This window comes from Moschus berezovskii, chromosome 21 (genome assembly GCF_049115385.1).
Source record: "Moschus berezovskii isolate FMDL1 chromosome 21, NW_MosBer_1.0, whole genome shotgun sequence".
NCBI lineage: Eukaryota > Metazoa > Chordata > Mammalia > Artiodactyla > Moschidae > Moschus > Moschus berezovskii.
This window is the reverse complement of record NC_142480.1, coordinates 48,344,243-48,362,794: the sequence shown is the minus strand read 5'-3', so window position 1 is coordinate 48,362,794 and position 18,552 is coordinate 48,344,243. Positions and strand designations below refer to the sequence as shown.

At 49.6% G+C, this 18,552-nt stretch overlaps 1 protein-coding gene across 1 annotated transcript; it reads left to right on the top strand.

Annotated features, from left to right (window-relative positions):
• The first annotated feature begins 216 nt into the window (after positions 1-216).
• VPS33B (VPS33B late endosome and lysosome associated) lies at positions 217-18,470 on the top strand. Its single transcript, XM_055417835.2, has 23 exons — positions 217-958; positions 3,678-3,758; positions 4,123-4,184; positions 6,104-6,153; positions 6,349-6,416; positions 8,275-8,320; positions 9,351-9,445; positions 9,740-9,844; positions 10,227-10,323; positions 10,550-10,627; positions 11,298-11,371; positions 11,662-11,748; positions 11,915-12,005; positions 12,417-12,491; positions 12,642-12,706; positions 12,790-12,844; positions 13,954-14,000; positions 14,607-14,739; positions 15,364-15,437; positions 16,089-16,190; positions 16,344-16,419; positions 16,534-16,650; positions 16,919-18,470. Exons 1-23 carry the CDS (start codon positions 863-865, stop codon positions 16,996-16,998), a joined length of 1,854 nt encoding a protein of 617 aa, XP_055273810.1. The 5' UTR covers positions 217-862; the 3' UTR covers positions 16,999-18,470.
• The last annotated feature ends 82 nt before the right edge of the window (positions 18,471-18,552 follow it).

Genomic DNA, 18,552 nt, shown 5'->3' with positions numbered 1-18,552 from the left:
TTATTCAGTTATTTTTATTGTATGAATATGTCACAGTTTATCCGTTTTCCCACGAAAAGCATTAATGAGTCAGAACTCCGATACTGAAAGGCCACAGGTGGTGAGACTCGGCTTCCATTGGCTCCTAACGCGTTCTTCTCTCCCTTCACACCCGCCTCCATCTCGGGCGCCTAGCCTCCCGCAGGTCAGAAGCGAGAGAGCTCAGAGCTCGCCGCTAACTGTGTGGAGTAGGTGTGATCGACAGCCAAGATCCCCGGTGATCAGTGCCCTCCGGATTCCGAGTTGGTTTCGCCCATTTCACGAAGTTCTGAAAATGGAGCAAGTGCCCAACGCTTCCTTGAGTGAGCTAGGAGAATTGGGGGTACCCTTCAAAGTTAGTTCAAGGTAAAATCCTTTTATCACAGGAACACTCGCCTCTGGTCCGGAAAGAAACTGGAACGTTGACGAGTTGCCGCGCGTTTTCAAATGTCCCTTCCAAGACGCCGTCCTTTTCCGGGTACCCTGAGCAGTGCTCGAGAGTACGGGACTTCCGGGAGGTCTAGGAAGCTGCCCCTCTCTTTGGTATCTCTGCAGGTGTAGAGGCGAATCCTGCGGACAGGCGGAGTGGACCGGGAGGGGCGGGGCGGGATACAGTGGCTGGAGGCCTTACAAGGCCCCTTTGGCTGCAGCTGTCTGGCCGAGAGGTGGCCGGCCATTCATTCCTCCAGTGTGGCTGACGAGCGAGGGCCCCTTGGGGGGCTGTTTCGGGTTCTGTGCCCTTACCTGAAGGAGAGCCATCCTGCGCTTACCCGGGCCGCTGCCGGCCTACTCGGAGTGGAGGGCGTCCCCCTTCTTCCACCCTGTGGCTCAGGTGACCGCCGCCATGGCTTTTCCCCATCGACCGGACGCCCCAGAACTGCCTGACTTCTCCATGCTCAAGAGGCTGGCCCGAGACCAGCTCATCTACCTGCTGGAGCAGGTCAGTGCCCGCCACGTCGGGGGCCTTTATTGAATCTGCAGTTTAGCACTCACTGGATGCCTAGTTCTTTCTTACTGAGTTCCCTTGATCCTGCCTTGGTCCTTGGAGCTTCAGTGGCAGGTCCAAAATGAAGCACTCAGAGAGCAGTTAAGAGCTTCTTGGGACGACCTGGCCAGAGAGTTTGTGGAAATCTTTTTTTTTTTTTTTTAAATACGGGCAAGGGAGACACCAATAGTGTCCGGCACCACTGGGGATGGAAATATGGTTAAAACAACTTTGTCCTTAGGGATCTTGCTTCCTGATCTATTCATAGGCATTACCGAGAGCCTATGAAACACAAATTAGCACACATAGGGTATCCTGTGGTAAATGAGTGACAGTTAGGGTTCATGAAGTAGTCATTTCTAGCTGGAGTAATCTAGGAGTTTCAAAGACTGGAGTTTGAAGATAAACATACTTTCCTTGGAGATGGGAGAGGGTATTCCAGGCAGATGTACTGGTGGGAGCAAAGTTGAGGAACCAGGAAAGGACAAGGCATGTAATACATGGAAAAGAGGGATGAAAAATTAGACAGTAGGCATTAGGTAGCTGCTGAAGGTTTATCCCCGATTCCTGTGAATGTTTCAGTCTTATTTCCCACCATTCCCCGACATCCAAGATTTCTCAACCTTGGTAACATTGACATTTTGGGCTGGTTAATTCTTTGTGGTGGGACTGACCTGTGCATTGTAGAGTATTTAGCAGCATCCCTAACCTCTACCAGTAACACCAGATGTAAGTAACAGCCCCTGGCCCAAGATGGGACAACCTAAATGTCTCCAGACTTTGCCAGATATCCCTTGAAGGGCAAAATCAGTCCTGGTTGAGGACCACAGCCTACATGCACCTTACCCATCAGGCAAACTTAACTGCTCTTCTGCCCTTACCATTCAGCCTGTTGGCTTTCCCTGGCCTTGGCTGAATTGCCATCTCAATCTGTCACTGCCCACAGCCTACCCATTTGTCAAAATCATGTTGAGAGGAAGCTTTCAACGACTTCACCCTCTCTTCTGCTCAGTGTGACCTCTCCTTCCTCTGGACAGATGAGAGAGCAGCGTCGGGAATGGTGAAGCACTAAGTGGGTTGGGAGGGTGAGGACTGTCCTGGATTAAGTTTTCTGCCTTGAACATTGGTTCTTTTTGTAGTTAGAAGTAAAATGCCATTTGAAGAGATATTTGGCAGTTAGTTGTGGGGTTGCAGGATACACGGTGCAGTTTTGTTTTGTTTGGCTTCGTTCAGCAGGAGATCAATTGGTTTATCAGGAAGTATAGAGGAGGAGCGGAGAAGGCAATGGCAAGCCACTCCAGTACTCTTGCCTAGAAAATCGCATGGACAGAGGAGCCTGGTAGGCTGCAGTCCATGGGGTCGCTACTAGTCAGACACGACTGAGCAACTTCACTTTCACTTTTCACTTTTATGCATTGGAGAAGGAAATGGCAACCCACTCCAGTGTTCTTGCCTGGAGAATCCCAGGGACAGCGGAGCCTGGTTGGCTGCCATCTATGGGGTCGCACAGAGTCGGACACGACTGAAGCAACTTAGCAGCAGCAGCATAGAGGAGGAAGCAGTGGAGCAGAGGGGCAGTGATGTAGAACAGGGTCACAGGAGAGCAGGAGGGTTGAGTGACAAGGATGTGACCTTAGAAAGAAGCTGAGGGACTTCCCAGGCAGTCCAGTGGTTAAGACTCCAAGCTTCAGTGCAGGGGGCATGGATTGGATCCCTGAGCAGGGAACTAGGATCCCACATGCTGCGTGGCCATAAAAAAAGATGAAATATCTTTCCACTGGAACCAGTAATGAATAGAAGACAAAAATAGGTGAATATGTAAAGAAATGTCAACTGTGGATATAGACAATAAATAAGATGCTGGGTTAGGTGAGGTCTGTGAAGAAAGCTGATCGCCGAAGAATTGATGCTTTTGAACTGTGGTGTTAGAAAAGACTCTTGAGAGTCCCTTGGACTGCAAGGAGATCCAACCAGTCCATTCTAAAGGAGATCAATCCTGGGTGTTCATTGGAAGGACTGATGCTAAAGCTGAAACTCCAATACTTTGGCCACCTCATGCGACGAGTTGACTCACTGGAGAAGACTGATGCTGGGAGGGATTGGGGGCAGGAGGAGAAAGGGACGACAGAGAATGAGATGGCTGGATGGCATCACCGACTCGATGGACATGAGTTTGAGTGAACTCTGGGAGCTGGTGATGGACAGGGAGGCCTGGCGTGCTGTGATTCATGGGGTCGCAAAGAGTCGGACACGACTGAGCGACTGAACTGAACTGAGTGCCTTTCCAAGGAACTCAGAGACTTTTTTTTTCATTAATTTTCTTTATTGACTTATGGCTGTGCTGGGTTTTCGTTGCTGCTCCTGGACTCTCTCTAATTGTGGCAAGCAGGGGCTGCTCCTCGTTGCGGTGCATGGGCTTCTCATTGTGGTGACATTTTTGTTGCAGATCATGGGTTCTAAGGCACGCAGGCTTCAGTAGTTGTGGCACACGGGCTTAGTTGTTCCATGGCATGTGGAATCTTCCTGGACCTGTGTTGGCAGGTGGATTCCTGTCCACTGTGCCACCAAAGAAGTCCCCAGCTCAGAGACTTCTCTTAAATGGATGATTGAGTGAACTCTTGGCTGAGGGACTTGTATGACCTGAGAGTGATCCAACATACTGTGTCTCCTTCAGCTTCCCGGAAAGAAAGACTTGTTCATTGAGGCAGATCTCATGAGCCCTTTGGATCGAATCGCCAATGTCTCCATTCTAAAGGTACCTTGCCCCCATTCCCAGGTGGATCAGGCCCCTCTTTCCTCATTAAGCAGTTTTTCTTTTGATGAATGGTATAAATTACTGAGGAGTAATTACTACCCTTCTAGGGTAAATATAGGATAGCAGAGTTGAGTGGACTGGGGGGGGGTTGATCCTCTTTGTATTGTTTTTGAATTATTAAAATGTTGATTTTTCTACTCACAGTTTGAGGAAGGTTCAGTGGAATGGTTGTTAGGGAGGCATTTTGACTCCTAGAGTTAGTGTAAATAGGAGGAAGCCCTTTCAGAAGACCCCTGTCTTTGTATCAGGCTTCAGGTTCCCAATCACACTTACGTCTGTTGTTTCGTTTGATTCTTGTCTGTAGCAACACGAGGTAGACAAGCTGTACAAAGTGGAGAACAAGCCAGCCCTCAGCTCCAGTGAACAGTGAGTGTCCGGGAGCCTCGGTCCCTGCTCCAAGCTGGAGGAGGCCCCTGCACGTTTGCCTTTGATCAATCCTTGGCTGAGATCTAGCCCCATGACATTTGTGATATCAAAGCGTTCAATTCCCTGCACTTTTACAATTTCATCCCTAGGTTATGCTTTATCCTCCTAATTGGTCTCCTTGTCTTCAGTTTCTCCCTCCCTTGTCATCTTCTCTCTCTAACCCAATCTACCAGCTCTAACCACATTGATTGAAAAAGTTGCTCAGTCATGTCCAACTCTTTGCGACCCCATGGACTATACAGTCCATGGAATTCTCCAGGCCAGAATACTGGAGTGGGTAGCCTTTCCCTTCTCCAGGGGATCTTCCCAACCCAGGGATTGAACCCAGGTCTCCTGCAGTGCATGTGAATTGTTTACCAGCTGAGCCACAAGGGAAGCCCAAGAATACTGGAGTGGGTCTCCTATCCCTTCTCCAGCGGATCTTCCCAACCCAGGAGTTGAGCAAGGGTCTCCTGCATTGCAGGCGGATTCTTTACCAACTGAGCTGTCAGGGAAGCACTCCCCTACCACCTTGATTAATCTTTCACAAATAATTTCCTTGTGATCTCCTCCAGAACCTTCAGGCCTTCCCTTACTTACCCACTAAGGTTTGCATTGCTCACCATAGATTCCAAAGCTGCCTCCCAGAAGGTCTTGCACCGTCTTTCCAGCCTGGCCTCTTGCACATCCTCTTAGCTGATGCACTCTCACGTGTTTCCCCGCTCTATGCACAAACCTCCGTGCCTTTGACCACTCCACCCGCTCTGCCTGACCTTCTCTCCTCTCCTCACTGTTCTCGTGACAGACACCCAGCCATCAGAGCCCAGTCCCACCTCCTCCATGAAGCCGTCCCAGGGTTGCCACCTGGGGGTGATTGTCTCCTCCCCTGGATTTGCATGGAGCTCAGTGTTTGTCCTGGAGAAGGCGATGACACCCCACTCCAGTACTCTTGCCTGGAAACTCCCATGGATGGAGGAGCCTGGTAGGCTGCAGTCCATGGGGTCGCTACGAGTCGGACACGACTGAAGCGACTTAGCAGCAGCAGCAGCAGTGTTTGTCCTATTCACCTGGCACTCAGTCACATGCTGCCTGTTTTCTGGCGTTTGTTTTTATTTTTAGTATTTCTCAACTTAAGTCATGCACACCCTCCCTTAGAGGAAAAAACTCTCCTAGATACATGGAGAATACATCCACGAACCCCAGTTTGAAAAACATGTCATATACTTCCTTGTATTATTTTTGAATACTTGATGGTTAATATACTCCATGCATATGTGCATCTTATTTTGCCCAATAAACTGTAAATTATTTGAGAGCAGAAACTTCTGGGTCCACCATAAGGCCAGTAAGTACCCCCAGCTCATCACAATATACCTGCCTTATGTTTTTTAATTTACTTTTAATTGGAGGATAATTGCTTTACAATGTTGTGTTGCTTTCTGCCATACAACAGTGTGAATCAGCCACAAGTATACATGTGTCCCCTCCCTCTTGAAGCTCCCTCCTGTCCCCACCCCATCCCAACCCTCTAGGTTGTCACAGATCACCGGACTGAGCTCCCTGTGTTATACAGCAGCTTCCCACCAGCTCTCTCTTTTACATATGGTAGTGGATATATGTTGATGCTCTTCTCTCAATTTTTCCCTGCTATGGCCACAAGTCTGTTCTATACATCTGTGTCTCTATTCCTGCCCTGCAAATGGGTTCTTCTGTACCTATACCTGCTTTACTGAGGGGAGTCTTCTGTGGCGAGTCAGCCAAGAAAGCTGGCGTGGCTTTGGCCGGGGGAGAACTGTAGCACATGGTGGAAGAGCTGGCGTTACTATCACCAGCTTCATGATTTTTCTTCACTAGGATTTTTTTCCCCTTCTATCCCATAGGTTGTGCTTCCTGGTCAGACCTCGCATCAGGAATATGCGGTACATTGCCAGTGAGTGTGTCACAGCGTTCACTGTCGCTGAGACCGGGGGAGGTGGGAACGTCTGAGGGCCGCGGCCATAAGAACCCTTTCATAAGAAAAGAATTGTTCGGGTTGGCCTTGCCCCTCATCGAGGCTCTTCGCTTCCTTGCTTCTAGTCTAACATAAGGCTCATGGCTTTCTGGGCTGCATCTCTTCCGTCTGTAGGTCTCGTCAATGCTGACAAAATGGCTGGCCGAACTCGGAAATACAAAGTGATCTTCAGTCCTCAGAAGGTGAGTTTGGACCCTCGTGGGAGTGAGATAAGGTGGAAGAACGTGGCAGACTGGGATGGGGCAAGGGGCCAACAGCTGTGTCTCCCTCTAAGAGAATTCTGTGTGACTGAACAAAATGCCTGCCATTGTCTTTTTATTAATGTGGCAGAGAGTCTCTTATCAAACTGCCCCAAATACAGATTGTACAGTGGTGAGAGGTGGCCTCTACATGTGAGTGTGTATATGCTCGGTTGTGTCAGACTCTTTGTGACCCCATGGACTGGAGCCCCCAGGCTCCTCTGACCATGCCATTCTCCAGGCAAGAATATTGGAGTGGTTTGCCATGCCTTCCTTCAGGGGATCTTCCCGACCCAGAGATCGAACTTGAATCTCCTATGTCTTTTGCATTTCAGGTGGATTCTTTTACCACTGTGCCACCTAGGAAGCTATCCTGTTTAGGAATATAAATATATGAAGTATAACCTTATTACTAGGGCAAGAAAATTATTGAGTAAAATAACCAATCAGAATTACAGGTTATTTTTTAATGTTATTTAAAGGAGCTGTAACAGTAGTTTCTAGTTTTTGGAGTCTTACAGAACCCTTTCTTTCCAGTTATACGTCCAAGGACAGATTTGTTTAAATAGGGAGCAGAACAGGTTGGTAACAGTTTCAAATAATGCTGTAAGCCTCCATAACACACAGACAAACAAAACTGAGATTTTAATGAATTTTTTTCTTTCTAACACCCTATCTAATCAAATTCTTTGACTGATTTTCCATCACAGGACGGTCTCTTCTTTAGTGGTTGTAGGGAAGAGGAGATCTCTCTTTCTTCCTGAGCTCCCTCTGTTAATTATGAAGATTGGCAGTTTTCCAAGTGGGCAAAGGAATCCCATTAGTTAGAATTAAAAATAGGCCTATAGGATTTCAGTTTTTATTTATTTGTCTGGGCAGGGTCTTGGTTCTGGCATGCTGCATCTTTAGTTGATGCATGTGGGATCTAGATCCTTGACCAGGGATCGAACCTGGGCCCCCTGCATTGGGAGCCTGACACAGACATCCCTGGATTTGACCACAGAGATCTAAGGCGTCTAGATAAAAAGATGAAGGTGGGTGTGAGGAAGCAGAAGCAGTGGTAGCAGATAATTCTTCACAAACCCAGTGATGTCTGTGTCGGGCTCTTCTACCTAGTATCTCTGGCGTTGGATATGGCTGCCCATTCTTCCTTGAACCTCTGCCTTTAGAGGTGCTATTTAGAGGCGCTAATTTCTCTGTTCCCGCCTCTGTGTATTCTTTCTTGGTCTTCTCTGGAAGGTCTTGGACTACACTCTTAATTTTGGTTCCCTAGAGTCCTGTCCTTAGCTCTCTTCTCTGTGTTCTTTTGGACAAACTACCTGCTTTAAGTGTAATGTATGTGCCATGAACCCCAAGGCTGTCTGTCCAGACCTTCCCCTGGCGTCTGCAGAGGTCCCATGGACATGTCCTGACTGGAACTCCATCTCTCCCTTCTCTGCCCCACTGCTCTCTACCTCCACCTGCTCCTCCTCCTATGTGTCTGTAGCACTGTCACGCCCCTCTTCTGAGCTCTACCTGCAGGACTCACCCTTCCATGACAGCCGAATACCCTCTCCTTCGTAAAGCTTTTCCAGTCGATCAGGGAGAAAAGAGCAAGTGACTTAATAAATAGGGAAAATGATGGAAACATAGTGTTAGGCCGGATGATTCCAGAGGTCCTTTCTAGATCTAAGAGTCTGGGTTCTCTTGTCTTTTTCACTGGATTCAGTAACTGTGGTCCTCATCAGTGACCACAGAGGAATCCAGAGAAATGGAAAGAACAGAGAAGGGGGCTACTAATCAGCTTCCCTTTGTCTTTCAGTTTTATGCGTGCGAGATGGTGCTTGAGGAAGAGGGCATCTATGGAGGTGAGAGGAGTTGGGTGTGAGTGGAAAGGGGGAGGATGTGTGGGAGAAGGCCCTGAGGGTTGTCCCCCTGCCGTATCTCCTTTTCACTTGCTGTCTCATTCCTGTTGGCCTGGCAGGAGGAGAGTGTCCTTAGAGTGGGAAGAAGGACCCCAGGTTAGACCACTAGTGGAACAGTATGGAAGGGATGCTGGGGGGTGTAGTTGGAAATCACCCGTGCTCTCTTCTTCCCTCCCAAGACCCCCACAAGGAAACAGTGTGCCTTCCCTGCTCTGTGTGCAACACAGACCTGCTCCCCAGTCCTTCCTCCTGGAAATCCTGCTCGGAATAAAGCCCAGAACCCTCAGTGTGGCTTCCTGCACCTCCGCGGTCTGGCCCCTTCCTGCCCTTTAGACTCATCACGTGTGCTCCTCTCTCCTGAGTCACCGCCCTCCAACCATGGGCACTTCACACATCTGTTCCCGTTGCCTAGAGTACTCCTCTACAGCTTCTTTGCCTACCTGAATCACCTAAATATCACTCTTTAGGGACGTCTCCCCTGTACCCCTAGTTGGGCTTAGAGCCTTGAGCTGTTTGTGCTCCTAGGCTGCTGTGTCTTCTTTGGAGCCTACAACTGGAATCCCGTTTGTCTGCTGGGCACCCTCCCCCTTCAGTGTAAGCTCCAGAAGTTAGGAGCATGTCCGCAGTATCTAGCCTAGTGCCTGTACACACGCAGCTTTCAGTCAGTGCTGTCAGATGATGCATTGATGAGTGAGTGTTTCACCGGCACTTTTGGTCGGCACTCTAATGGAAACACACCACTTACCACATTGTATTACAGGCTGTTACATACACATGTCCTCTCTTTATCAGCCCGTGAGCCCCTTCCGGGCAGAGACTGTACCTTCTCATCTCTGAGCATCCGGTGCTTAGTGCAGTACCTGAGGCAGTGGGGCAGGCCCTTGGGAAGTCTCGCACGACTGCAGTGGACCTTCCTTCTTCATGTGGAGCCGCGTGCCTTTGGCAGGAAGGCTGACTCTCTCTGTACCCACAGATGTGAGCTGTGACGAATGGGCCTTCTCTCTCTTGCCTCTTGATGTGGATCTGTTGAGCATGGAACTACCCGAGTTTTTCAGGGACTACTTCCTGGTGAGTGCAGGGCACTCGGGTCTTGGCCTCAATGGGTGGGGACAAACATGGGGTCCTGTGGGCCATGGACTCAGCCTCCTTCCAGCTTGTCTCATATATCGTGAGTGATACTGATTTGGAGATGGAATGCTGCTGACTGATATTCACGAGACTTCCTTTGGGACCAATGAAAATGAACCCTCTGAAGCATTGCCGAGACCCTGCCCTTCTGCTCCGGGACTTCTAGGCCTCACCCCTTTCCAGATGAATCTGTCAGGTTGATCTATAGCTTTGTGGCCCACGTGGTCCCTGCAGGAAGGAGATCAGCGTTGGATCAACACTCTGGCGCAAGCTTTGCACCTCCTCAGCACCCTATATGGACCCTTCCCCAACTGCTATGGAATTGGCAGGTGTGCCAAGGTAAGCAGTTCTGTTGCCCAGATAGCCCGTATTTCCCCCGTTTTCTGCCCACTAAGGATTATTCAAGGGCATCTGTGATGTGATATATAGACTTTTGTTGCTCCAGAAGAGGTCCCCAGAGCAGAGAATTCATGTGGCTAACAGAACAGCAGGACACCCCTGGGTAGCATTCCTAAGTATTTGGGGGCAGCAAGACTCCTTCACTGCTGTGGGGAAGGATGGGGAGGGATGGGAACAGATGGAGTAGAGGAGGTAATCGTGTTATAATAAGCTCTTCCTTAGGGTCAAGGAGAAGGATTGCACGGAACAGGTTGGGTTCTGTAGGTGTGGGGCTGCAGAAGGGACCTGGACTCAAGACTGAGGACGTGTTGGGCCCTCGCAGATGTCGTATGAACTGTGGAAGAGACTAGAAGAGGAGGAGGATGGCGAAACCAAGGGCCGAAGGCCAGAGATTGGACATATCTTTCTCCTGGACAGAGGTGAGCTGTGCTTAGCGCTCCTCTCTTCCATGGACCTGAGAAGACATGGGAATATTGGGACGATAGCAGACACAGTGGCACAGTTGGAATCCTCCAATGGGGTCTGTGAATGCCAGCATTGACCGGGGGCGGGGATGCCTGGGCACTTGGGCCCCATGGATACTGAGCTAACTGGGTGGGAGGTTGAGTCGAGGAAGACTCTCACGGTTGGGGATCTCGATTTCAGACATGGACTTTGTGACGGCACTTTGCTCCCAGGTGGTTTATGAGGGCCTGGTGGATGACACTTTCCGCATCAAGTGTGGTAAGTGGTATCTTGGCGAGACAGAGGTGTGCTGGACTCCTCGGGCCTCCCTGGGCGAGGACTTATTGGGGAGACCCAGACTCAGAGTGAAATGCTGGTTTCCAAATGGTTTGTTGTGGTTTTGTTGCAAAGTCCGACTCCTTTATGACCTCGTGGACTATAGCCCACCAGGCTCCTCTGTCCATGGGATTTCCCAAGCAAGAATTCTGGAGTGGGTTGCCATTTCCTCTTCCAGGGAATCTTCCTGAATAAGGGATCAAACCCACATCTCCTGCATTAGCAGGTGGATTCTTTACCACTGAGCCACCACTGTGTGCTCAGTCATGTCCGACTCTTAGCAACCCCATGGGCTGTAGCCTGCCAGACTCCTCTGTCCATGGAATTTTCCAGGCACAGATACTGGAGTGGGTAGCCATTTCCTACGCCATGGGCCACCAGGGTAGCCCCCAAATAGTTTGGGGGACCTTTAACTCATTTTTTTTTGTCTTGCTTGTGGGATCTTAGTTGCCTAGCCAGAGATCGAACCCGGGTCCCTGGCAGTGGACCTAACCAGTCCTAACCACTGGACTGCCAGGGAAGTCCTAGGGACACTTATCATGGCAATTCAGGAAAGGGTGGGGAAGGAAGGCTTCATTAGAGATCCTCAGAGCTGTCCCCTCTGCTCTCAAAGGGAGTGTTGACTTTGGCCCGGAAGTTACGTCCTCTGACAAGAGCCTGAAGGTGCTGCTCAATGCCGAGGACAAGGTGAGCACGCAGGTGCCTGCAGATGATTTCCCAGGCTGCTGCCACCACGAGGCTGTGGGCCCCAGTGCTGGGAGGGGAGGCTGAGTCCCCGGAGAGAGGGCCACCCCGCCAGCTGAGAGGGCACTGCAGGGCACACAGCAGGGATCTGACACGACCTCATCGAAACCGGCTCAGCTTTCTCTGCTAGAACTGCTGAGCGCGCGCCCTGTGCTATCGCTGCACTGAGGAGGCAAGAAGACGGGAGGTCCGAGTCTGTGCAGCCATCTGTTCCTGTCACATTCCCCTCGCAGGTGTTTAATGAGATCCGGAATGAGCACTTCTCCAATGTCTTCAGCTTCCTGAGCCAGAAGGCCCGGAACCTGCAGGCCCAGTATGATGTGAGGCTCCTGCCCGGGGCCTCTGTCTGTTCCCTCAGTGGCTCCCCAGGCTGCTGCCTCCCTGATGCTACCTCAGGGCCGGGGGCAGGGGGATGGTACCTGCGGGTGGGCAGTGGTCACTCCAGTGTGAGGGCAGAAGGCCTGACCTCTCGGGCACGTCCCACAGCGCCGGAGAGGCATGGACATCAAGCAGATGAAGAACTTCGTGTCCCAGGAGCTCAAGGGACTGAAACAGGAGCACCGCCTGCTGAGCCTCCGTACGTTTCAGCTTGAGGCCAGGGTGCGGGGAGGGCTGCAGAGGAGCTCTGTCTCTGGGAGGAGATCCCGTTCATCTATCAAATTGTGCTTTTTTAAGAAAAAAAATTATTTTAATAATATCAGTGTTTCTAGTTGCTTTTTAAAAAAATTATTTATTTATTTGGCTGTGCTGGGCCTTAGTTGCGGCATATGGGATCTAGTTCCCTGACCAGGGGTCAAACCTGGGCTCCCCTGCGTTGGGAGTCTTAGCTACTGGTCCACCAAGGAAGTTCCAAATAGTGCTCTTATTTGCTCCGAAATGGGAAGAAATGCTCCTGCACTTTGCCTGAAGAAGTTTTTATTCTCCTGGACAGTAGAGACCTCCTTCCAGAAACAGGAATGTGTCAGCTCCCCTTTCGTCCCGTCTGCAGATATCGGGGCCTGTGAATCCATCATGAAGAAGAAAACCAAGCAGGACTTCCAGGAGCTCATCAAGACTGAGCATGGTGACTTGGCTACCTCCCCTGCTTCCGCTTCCTGACCTCCCAGCCCCAGCCCACCCTGAAAAGATGCTCTTTGGCACTTTCCAATGCTGGTTCCTGCTAGAAGTTCTGGGGGCCCCTTAACCCACCCCAAAACCCTCTAATTCCTTGTAGCACTACTGGAGGGGTTCAACATCCGGGAGAGCACCAGCTACATTGAAGAGCATATAGACCGGCAGGTGAGGCGGGGTGGGGAGAGGTGGGGCAGGCAGACGAAGAAGAGAGAAACTTGAGTTCTCCCAGACTCTTTCTTCCCATGCAGGTGTCACCCATAGAAAGCCTCCGTCTTATGTGCCTTTTGTCCATCACGGAGAATGGTGAGTCCCAGGGACCAAAGGTTGAAAAGCTGTACCTTAGGGACAGAAAAAGTTTTGAAAGACAGAGAAATGTCCTAGCAGGCAGAACATTCCCTTGTAATCTCATGGATTCTTTCCCCTGTAATAAAGCAGGTTTTTGTTTGGGGAGAAACATCCCCAGGTCATTAAGGTGATTTATCGTTCCAGCCCTAAAGAGGTCTGCATCTAGTCATCTTCTCTGCAATAAGGCCTGTCTCAGGACTGTCAAGGGCAGAGCTGAGCGACATGTCTCTCATTATTCCATCTGGCCTCCTACCCTCAACACGATTTCATCATCAGGATACAGTTCAGGAAAAACCAATTTCATGAGCATTTTAGAAGCTCGGATTCTGCAACTTTTCGTGGCAACTTGTTCTGAGTGTTGAGGTCTTCCAGTTTAAAAATATTATTATTATTTTTTAAATTTGTTTATTTTTGGCTGCACTGGGTCTTTGTTGCTTCAGGTTTCTCTTGCTGTGGCAACTGGGCTTAGTTGCTCCACGGCATGTGCCCCCTGCATTGGCAGGTGTATTCCTAACCACTGGACCACCAGGGAAGTCTCAGCAAATATTATTTAAGGTTGCTTTTTACCCAAAGAAGTCATTTGCTTATTCTGAATCCCCTTTATTATAGTTGGAAGTCCATTTCCTCTTACATCTAAGAGTTCCCTGTTGTACTTTGGGAACCCCTGTGGACACTTCTCCCATTCTTCACTTGCTGTTAAGCAATTCCTTGGAGGACTGGCCCCTAGCTAGGGAAGCATGCACAGGAAGGCCCTTCTCCCTGTGCTTGCATTCCCCTCCCCCACCCCCCATGGATGAAATTGGCATTTGTCGGTGTCCCTTCTCCAGGACTCTTTCTTGGAACCCTCAGATCCAGGCTCTATCTTTCAAAAAGCAGGCTTCAGTTGAGGAGTCAATTTAGAATTGACTGCATAGGATGCAAAGTTAACATCAAATCCAACTCCTTCCTTCTCATTAGGGTTTGTGTTGTATTTTCTGTGGGGAGGAGGGTTTGTTGGTTGGTGGGTTTGGCTCTACACATTAGGACACATCAACTGGCTCCTGAACCTTTATCTTTCTTACCCTCAGGTTTAATCCCCAAGGATTACCGATCCCTGAAAACACAGTACCTGCAGGTAAGGCCAGGAGAGTGTGTTCTTGAGGGAATTTGGTGGACATTTTTGAAAGAATTGAAGAAGAAATAGCCCCTTTCCTTTCCTGGTCACCCTTCTGTTCCCATGCGGCCTCCCTCTCAGCACAGACACCCTTCCCACTGCCCTCATTTCACTCTGCTCCCTGCTTTATGTGGCTAGTGCGGGAGGGAATTTGAACAGTTCGGCTGTTAGAACCAGTGGTGAGTTCTTGCCCTTGGACTCTCCCTTCCTTTAGCTCTTTGTGAGGCATCTATACAGCTTTCCTTCCAGGTCCTTCTCAAGTCCTGCCTCCTCTCTGAAGCCTTCCCCACCTCCTCCCATCCATAATTTTCTGTGTTCTTTAAATGTTTTGTGCTGCTATTATTGTTTGTTTGGCATTTGGTTATTTCTGATGTGACTTCCCCAGCACAGCACTGTAAAGCAGTTATCCCCCAATTGAAAAAAAAAAAAAAAATTCTTCCCCACAAACAAGTGTGTGCTTTTCAGGACAGAGACCACATAATCCTCCTCTCCCCCACCTCCGTATCACCTCACAGGGCTAAGCCCTTGGTGGATGCTTGGTAGAGAGCTGAATTGCATTTTGTTCAGAGCTATGGCCCCGAGCACCTGCTGACCTTCTCCAACCTGCGGCGAGCTGGGCTCCTAACAGAGCAGGCCCCGGGAGACACCCTCACAGCCGTGGAGAGTAAAGTGAGCAAGCTGGTGACGGACAAGGCCGCAGGTGAGCAGGGAGCGCAGGTAGCCCCTTCTGCCCTCCCTGGCCCTTGGTGCCTCTTCTCTCAACAGACGGAGCACGCTGGCCAAGAAGAGAATGAGCTGGGGAAGGAGAAGGCGATTCCTTACTGTCACAGCCCTTACTGCCACTCCTTCTGCTTTCTCGTTAGAACAGCTTCCAGTTAGTGAACACTGATGTGCTAAGCCTTTTAGATACACTTTCTCATGTAATCCTCCCAAACCTTCTCCATGGTAAGTTGTATTATCTCCATTTTACACATGAGGAAACCGAGGCAGAGGGAGATTAAGTGACTTGTTCAGAGCCCCTCAGTCAGGTTTGATTCCAAAGGCCACACACTTAACCAGTAAACTGTAGATCACCCTATAGATTACATTTAGAGGGTTGGTGTGCTATAGAAGGAGGAAGACTGTGGGTGGGGAGAGAAAAGGTAGTGAATGTCTTGATAGTTTCAGGGAACTGTAGATGATCTGCTTTGAGGAGGGTCTTCAGGTGTGATAGGTCCTGCTCTTTGAGGAGAGGCAGTCCTGTCACTTCTTGAATGGCATCACCCATGGCAGCATCGTTAATCCATAAACCTTAAATAAAACCCAGCACAGATTTCTTTCCCAGGAAAGATTACCGATGCCTTCAGTTCCCTGGCCAAGAGAAGCAATTTCCGAGCCATCAGTAAGAAGCTGAATTTGGTATGTGGATCAGGCGTGGATAGGGGAGGCAGTGGGTTCAGTCCTTTGTGGAGTACTTTGAGCCCACAAAACCCTTTCTGTTACTCTGTTTTTATAAAGATCCTTTTGTTTGGGGACTTCCCTGGTGGTTCAGTGGTTCAGATGCCATGCTTCTAAAGCAGAGGTGTGGGTTCAGTCCCTGGTTGGAGAGCTAAGTTCCCACATGCTACCAAAATGCAGCCAAAAACTAAAAATTAAAGGAAAAAACGAAGATTCTTTTGTTTGGTAGCATTATAGCACGAGTTTAATTTAATAATGAGACAAGACACAAAGGTTCATTCATTTAGTAAACATGTAACACATACCTGCGAGAATCAGAGAATGTGCCAAGTGCTGCTTCAGTGACAGGCCTGTCGCATGTCACTGCTGAAGGGTCACAAAGGGGCACTCTTGCCAGGGCACATGAGCCCTCATTCAGCAGAACTGGCAGGTACTGAACAGCTTCCGGCTTTGATTATGGAGTCTTTTCCCGCCCCTCTCCAAGGCTATTGCTGCTTCTCCCTTTAGTTGAAGTAAGAACTGCTTTTAGGGGTACACCACTTTTCTCGGACTCGGTAAAGGACTGGAAGGCTGAGTTGCCACTTGCCTTCTGTGTCCCCCTTTACCCTCCAGATCCCACGCGTGGATGGCGAGTATGACCTGAAAGTGCCACGTGACATGGCATACGTGTTCAGCGGTGCGTACGTGCCCCTCAGCTGCCGAATCATTGAGCAGGTGAGAACGTGGCCCCCTGCCATTCATATTTCATGCTCTCTGCTTTCTCTTAGTCCCTGGCCTGGCCCAGCCTTGTAACTACCCAAGCAACTAGCATGAAACGTGACAGTCTGGCTGCTGCTGGACTTGAAACTAGCACCTGTGCCTTCCCAGGTGCTAGAGCGACGGGGCTGGCAGGGCCTGGACGAAGTGGTGCGGCTGCTCAACTGCAGTGAGCTGGCCTTCACAGGTGCGTGGCCTTCCTTGCCCAGTGGGACGGGTGAAACAAGGGGAGGGCATGATGTACCGCCCAGTACGAGCCTGTGTGGCCAGTAAAGAGCCGAGTCTGGTCCGGTCTTTGCAGACATGACCAAGGATGACAAGGCCTCCAGCGAGTCCCTGCGCCTCATCTTGGTAGTGTTCTTGGGTGGCTGCACATTCTCTGAGATCTCAGCCCTCCGGTTCCTGGGCAGAGAGAAAGGTGAGAACAGGCCTCCATGGGATCTGGGGGGCCAAGGGAAGACCTCAGGAAGGCTTCTTTACAGGCCTTTGGGTACCACCTGCTGCCATCTTGCTGGGGGCCGAATGGCAGGGAGCCCGGTTCCACCCAGTGTGGCAAGTTGCTGGGCCCCAGAGCGTGGTGCTACTCTGACCCAGCTGGGGCTGTGGAACTGGAGCGGCCCCACATGGCTGGTGTTGGGGGCTCAAATCTGCCCTCGGTCATGTTTGATGGTGCTTTTACTCCTTAGGGTACAGGTTCATTTTTCTGACAACAGCAGTTACCAACAGTGCCCGCCTCATGGAGGCCATGAGTGAGGTGAAAGCCTGAAGTCTTCCCTGTGTTGATGTCTTCCCTGGACGTGTTCCTCAGTGGGATGCAGGACTTGCAACTGCTAAGAAAATGTCCACCAACTACCCTCCTAAGAGCTGGGGAGCAGGGAACTTACTTGGGATCTAGAGAACCTATCTGAGGAGAGAGTTCACCTCCTGCCCCCAGGATGTTTCTTTTTTGTTCATAAAGTACAGCCCCTGCTAATAAGAGGATCTTTTTCTAAATCCTCTTTGAGTATCATTGTAAATAAAGCCTTACAACCTCTCAACCTATTATGTTTAGTTCTGGACAGGCACTTCCACAGTTTGTTGGGGGGGAAATAGAGGGCGCTTTATATAGCAGCTTCGTGTGCTCCGCGGCCAGGACTGGGTAGTTGCTCTGGGCCTGTTCTGTTTCTTCCTTGAAACTTGCCCTGTAATTCACTTTCCTCAATCATAAAACAGGGATTAGATGATCAGTAAGCACCCTTCCAATTCTAAAATTCTTTGATTCATTGTACTTTAGGAAAAATGAGTTTGCTATTGTTTAACATAAGGAGGCACTTGAATTTTAAGTCGTCAGTTTCTTATTGCAGAAGGAAAGATTGTGTCCCCTGTTAGAGCAGTTTTAGGCACTGTGCTCCTCTAAAGGCCACTAGTGCCCCTGTAATTGCTAATTCTAATGGCCTCTCTTTCCCTTCAGCCTTTAAAAATGGTGAACTCTAACCACTGTCTGTTAGTGGTTGTCTTCTAACTTGATCTGTTAATCCCCTTTTCCTTCTTGTAAGGCTTCCATGACAGTTTTGTCCTCCTGCGTCTACTACGCTGTATTTCCATCTTCTTTGTTTCCTCTGTCTGTGGATCCTCCTTTGCTGCCATCTCCTTCTGTGTCTTTTGTTGTTATCCGCTTGCCCATCCCAGGCTTTTGTCTCACTGCTGAACTTCAGGCTGTTATTGCCAATGTGATCATTCCATGGGCAGTTGAAATTCAGCACGTCTAAAATAAACTCTCAAACTGAACTTCGTGTCACCACGTGGGGCCCCTAAACCTGCCTCTCTTCCTCTGTTTCCCTAATTGTCTCATCATCTGCCCTAGTTTTGTTCATGCAAGAAATTATATCCTTGACCTTAGATTTTTTTTTTCTTTTTATCCACCACAATCAGCTGGTCCCCCTACCCATTACTTCTAAATGCTTCTAGTTCATTTCCCTTCACCATCCCCATGGCAAATGTACTTGTTTTTGGCCCAGGCTTTTTGCAAAACTGTCCCTTCTATTTGCTTCGCCTCCAGTCTGTTCCCCAATCCACAGTGCTGCCACTTCTTAAAAGAAAGATCCAGGGATGTTCCTGGTGGTCCAGTGGTTAAGAGTCCGCCCTGCAATGCAGGGGATACAGGTTCTATCCTTGGTCAGGGAACCAAGATCCTACATACCTCAGAGCAACTAAGCACACATAACTATGAAAGATCCCCTGTCTGTCAACTGAAACCCAACGCAGCCAAATAAATAAATATTAAAAAAAGAAGAAGACCCAAACCTGTGTTGTTAGGTCATCAAAAGTATTCTTTCCACAG

Bases quoted from the DNA above. Each gene is read 5' to 3' on its own strand.
- VPS33B (XM_055417835.2), top strand. From the start codon at position 863: ATGGCTTTTCCCCATCGACCGGACGCCCCAGAACTGCCTGACTTCTCC. The intron at 12,006-12,416 runs GTACGTTTCAGC...TCCCGTCTGCAG, and splicing joins GCACCGCCTGCTGAGCCTCC to ATATCGGGGCCTGTGAATCC. The intron at 16,191-16,343 runs GTGAGAACGTGG...GTGCCTTCCCAG, and splicing joins GCTGCCGAATCATTGAGCAG to GTGCTAGAGCGACGGGGCTG.